General features: G+C 43.3%; 1 protein-coding gene across 1 annotated transcript in view; it reads right to left on the minus strand.

The window, feature by feature from the left end:
• man1a2 (mannosidase, alpha, class 1A, member 2) overlaps positions 1-5,324 on the minus strand; it is a 95,081-nt gene that overhangs the window by 54,921 nt on the left and 34,836 nt on the right. The window contains exon 4 of the mRNA XM_031873998.1: positions 2,745-2,841. Coding sequence (XP_031729858.1) covers positions 2,745-2,841 — 97 coding nt within the window. The remainder of the gene's footprint in view (positions 1-2,744; positions 2,842-5,324) is intronic.

Raw genomic sequence — 5,324 nt, forward strand, 5'->3', positions numbered from 1 at the left:
CACACACACACACACACACACACACACACACACACACACACACACACTGCAGGTAAACAGCAAGACATTCAAAAACGTCAACAAATGGTAACACACAGGGTCTGAAATGATGTTCTTTTGCAGCCAGGTATGAGTATTTTATCTGTCTGAAGGAATAACATTTTAGATCTGATGTGATTCAATGTTTTATATATTTTGCGCAAAAACCATCACAAAATCACGATTTACGATCGCAATGATACACATTTTTAACGAATTGATCTTGATAATGTAACAAAATGCAACCTCCGTTAACGTTAGCTATTAGCTCAGTTATTTAGCCAAGCAGCACTGTGCTGCCCACTGGCTGCTAACAGCTAACGCTAACTGACTCTCCTGACGATTTCAACAGGGATTTGTTGTTCACAAAGTAGCATTATCAATAGTGTGCGTCCCCTGAGGTTTATTCTGCTTTGGAGGGTTTTATTCTCTCCGCCGTGGCTCCGTCCACAAACAAACTGAAATATGATACAGCATGCGTATGGCCTGACAATTTCACCGCCACTGGCAACTATTTGTGCTGATTTCATATATTGGAAACGCACACAAACAGCATCTATCGGCCGTTTAGCAGCAGCTCATAACACAACACAGTTCCCTCCGGTTAATTTGTCAGACTGAACATTCAAATTTGACACAAAAGGCTCATAAGCATGCATCCTCTCTCTCTCTCTCTCTCTCTCTCTCTCTCTCTCTCATATACACACACACACACACACACACCTAAGTGAAAACACACACGCAGAAACCTTTGAAAATACACAAATCCATCTGGCAACCGAAACACTCAGATAAACACGCATAAAGCATAAATTTACACTAAGCAAAGACCAATGTAGTATTTCGGGCATCTATCTCAGCACCGATTATGCAGAAACAACCAATGCATCTATTGATATGTACATATTGATCATAATGTAAATATAATGACATGCAAAGGATGCTTGCAGCACGCAGCCAATTTTATCCAGCTTTTGCTCCCCATGAAATGTGTTTATTAATATTATCTTTATAAAGCTGGGACTGCGGGACTGTAGATTTCTGGATATTTTTCTTCATCCACTGTAGAAGCTACAACACCACAGAGGAAGACTGTCGCCTCACAACAGAGGAAGGTGTTGAGGCAGGACAGGCCAAGGACACGAGCAGGTGTAAAGAAACACTATTAATGGCCGTGTAAAAAAAAAAGAAATGCTGGGAAAAACCAGTGGTGTATTTTAGTGTGATGCGTCAAAGTGTACCTCACAAATAGGAAACAGGAAATAATTGGGGAGGCGCCATTGTGTGTCCAGCAATGTTACCATCCATGTTTACTAGCTGGCCGTCTTCTTTGCTTCCTTTGCTGAGAATCTTTGGCGGTTTATGGCCCTCTGATGATCACGAGAGTTGCTGCTGGTGTTTTCTGGACTTCTGGATCACTTTTGGTGCCCAAATATACCAGTTACATTTTCCACACTCTCAGCCAGCAGAGAAGTTTACAACCATTTTAAGATACATGGCAAACTAAGCTAGACGGCTAATAACACCAAAAGCTACTTGAGGAGCAGCTGATGCTGTGCGGCTTGTTAGCCCTACAGAAATAAACAAAGAAACGTTAGCTGTAACCCTTTCTTGCTAATGGTAATCATGTCATCTTACAAATATGTCAGCAACCTTAAAATCTGTACTTTTCTAAATCTCTAACATTACCAGAGACGTGGTAACGAACACTAACGTTAGCAATACGTTAGCTAGTTGTTAGCTTGTATTTTGCTAACCGAAGATGTGACTCTATAAATAAATATATATGTCCGTGAAGATTGAGACACCAATGCAATGTGACTTTACATAGTTATGTTAGCTTCTTGTCAACATAAACAAGCTTAGCACGTAGCTTAGCATATCTAAGTGTTTATATTTAGGTAAAGTTGAGGTTCTGTCGGGTTCCAAGCTTTCAAAAGCAAACTGTTATTGGAGCCTGCTGGGAAAATGTAGCGTCAGACTTGATTCATTGATGTTCAGAGAACATCTTTGGTCCACACTCACTTTCACTCAACTAAGCTAACAAGTCTATTTTCTTTCCCATTTATAATTTGATCTTTTTAACGTCGTCTGTGTGTGAAATGTGTGTTTTTGCGACAACCTGCAAGTTCTCCCACCGCAACAAGAGCAGTCCAAGTCGTGCGACCTGTGCTATCGTAGATAGCAGCTGCAGAGGCGGAAACCAGAAAAACAGCTTCCAATACACAAACCACAGATGAAGAGCGGCTGAGCTGGACTGACCTCTCTGTGGGAAAGATAATCACTACCAGTGGCAAGGCTTCTCTCTCTACAAACAAGGAATTTCCCTTCTGACAAAGTGTTTGTACTCCCACTTTCTAATGCAGAAGAACATTCTACTGGGTAAGGACTTGTGAAATATTACCAAAGGTTCAAATACATCTCCTCTTATCTGACATATCGGTGATACGTCCTCTCTGCATTGTGGTTTCCCTGATCTTGTATTTCAATTCGCAAACACTCTTCCTGAAGTGATATGAATCCTGCCTGGAGGCATTATCACATAACCTTGTCCACAAGGGGAAAAGCAGGTCGTGTGTGTGTGTGTGAGAGAGACGAAGTGTGTGTGCACTCATGCATGCATCCATGTGTGATTTACAACCGTGTGAGCAAACTGCCAATGGGTGCAGACAGCAGTGGGGGAGAGAGGGGTTAGTCTGGCTTACCGAAGATATTAGTGGAATGTCCCTTCTTGGCGAGAGGCTTCAGCTCGTTGTGTCCCCATCCGTACTGTCTGTAGCTGTCCCACGCATGCTTCATCATCTGAGAGAGGAGAACGACAGCATAAACGGCATGTCAGACATATATGGAGTCTCCTGACTCGGCAAATACAACATCCTGCAGCTCACACGAGTGTACATCCAGACGATGGCTCGGTGAAGATGGCGGGATAACGATGTCTAAAATTTGCATCGTAATCATGCTTAACGTTGATATAATTAGGATTTTGGTATAATGTGATTTCAGTTCCAACAGATGTTCAAGCTGTCACTAAACACCAGTTAAGAAACCAACAAAAAATATACACTGCAGAACAAAAAACAATTACATCATTTTGTTTCTTAATCGTCAAGATGAATCACATTTATTATATGGTTGCAGATTCTTGCCAAATAGACCAGATATTAGAGACAGAGAGGCAAAGCCCCGCCCCTTTTTGGTGGAAAATATGACGTAGTCAATGGCGAGAGACAAATGATTATTTAATCCTGTTTGAAAAGTGCCATAATTTACACATATGTTTGTCAATTTAAAACATAATTCCTCACGTCAAGAAAGTCTCATTTTTTGACGTAAAACTGTTGAAGATGTTGACGGTGAAAATACGTTATTAGAAAGACTAAACACCTAAAAAATCCTGTAAGTGACGTCTCTCACTGAAGCTACGATGTCTGTGTGTTTAGTACCAGGATGAACTCACACCAACAACAGGGTCTCACTCGTTCTCTCTCTTTCCGGCTGATAAAAGGAGTCGCTGGATAAAACACATCAGTTAAGAGAACGTTACATCTGTGCGTGGAACATAGCTACGTTAGCTAGCAAGCCAAGCTAACGGCCATGTTAGTGACGTTCATTGTGCGAGACGTAGTTCACACAACACTAAATGGTACTACGAAAAACCTACAACCAATAATCTCTTTTTAATTGACAAACATCATACGTGTAATTCATGTCACAATTGGTCAAAAACATATTGAATACATAAAACCATTAACCATTGCTGGTAAAAGAAGAAAGACCTCTTCTGTTCGAAAGCAACTTATTTTGATGGACTTTGCTTTCTTTCAACATAATAAACTGATTGGTACCTCAGGGCAGAGCTATTAATCAATCAATCATCAATAAACTGCTACATGTCTTGCACACACATGATCATGTAAAATGAAGTAAACTGAACTAATAAATGTTGGAAAGTGAAGACTAAAGACTCAGAATCACGGGAGGTTTAGCAGCGCTGAGGGAGGACATGACCCCAAAGACACTGGAAAATGCCAGTGAATCAAAGTGTGTGAATGTAAAGTCTGCCTTCTACACTAAACAGCAAGTCTATCTCACACACACACACACACACACACACACACACACACAAGCACACATGTAGGCATGACAATGACCCATTTAACACAAAGTGAGGATATCTTTTGGAGCTGCCTCTTTGTATTTTGTTTTAGAGCATTATTCTGTGTCTGCAGACATGTGTCTGCCGGATAGAACTAAAATCTATTCTTCAGACGAGGCTGAGAGAGAGCGGCTCGGGGAGGAGGAGGAGGAGGAGATTGTGAGATGAGCCCCGACACGGAGGCTGATGCTGAGAAGAGGCGCTGCAGGGCAAACAGAGAAGATGACACAGCCGAGGAAAGGAAAGACTGCCAGCTCTTACTGAAGCACTGCTGCTCTCTTTCAATTTCAAAACCCTGTTTCATTCCTCCTCCACAGTGCTTTCTTCAAATTGCATGGACAACCTCAGAGAAGTACATTTCCTTTCTGTGTGGTGGTGTCAGTCACTGTCTGGTTTTATGGATATCTGTTGATTCCCTTCTCTATATACAGGCCGTCCACTTGGCAGCGTTCCTATCCGTCCATCTGCCGGCCTCTCTGTCTCTACATGGCAGCTTGTCACTTCATTTCTATGCTGACCTTGATGATGGTGACTAAGTTGGCACCGATGGCCCGCATCCCGCAGCACACAGTTGTTCTTATTGTGCTCATTCTGTTGTATTTAAAGTCACTACGAGGATCCTTTATTCTGTGTTGATTCTGGCGGTCCCTGTGGACTAAAGTGGTAGTGTTTCTGAGCACCAGAGTCTGGAGGATCTGGGTCTGTCCACGGTGGACCGGTCTCTGCTGGAGGATTGCTGGAGCATTGCTGGAGCTCAGTATAAGATAAATGGTGTTCGTGCTGCACCAGGCCGCAGAGGAGAGCTTAAACAAGCCATCAGCGCACACACAGCTAGTGCGCCGTATCACACACACACACACACACCAGGAAGTGGCTGATCAGCCTCCTTGGATGTCACTCCTCCCATGCCATGCCTGTTTCCCTACCATGCCAGCGTGTAGCTAACTGCTGCCTCTCGATGCCGCCATGTGAGGATTAGCATCCAGATCCTCGTCTCCTTGGAGCAGGCAGGCGGCCAAGCTAATAAAGACGAGGGCCAGGAGCCTCATTGTGTTCCTGGCCCTCGTGGCTTTTCCATGACGCACGCACGCACGCACGCACGCACGCACGCACGCACGCACGCACG

This window comes from Anarrhichthys ocellatus, unplaced genomic scaffold (genome assembly GCF_004355925.1).
Source record: "Anarrhichthys ocellatus isolate YVR2014 unplaced genomic scaffold, GSC_Weel_1.0 scaffold77, whole genome shotgun sequence".
NCBI lineage: Eukaryota > Metazoa > Chordata > Actinopteri > Perciformes > Anarhichadidae > Anarrhichthys > Anarrhichthys ocellatus.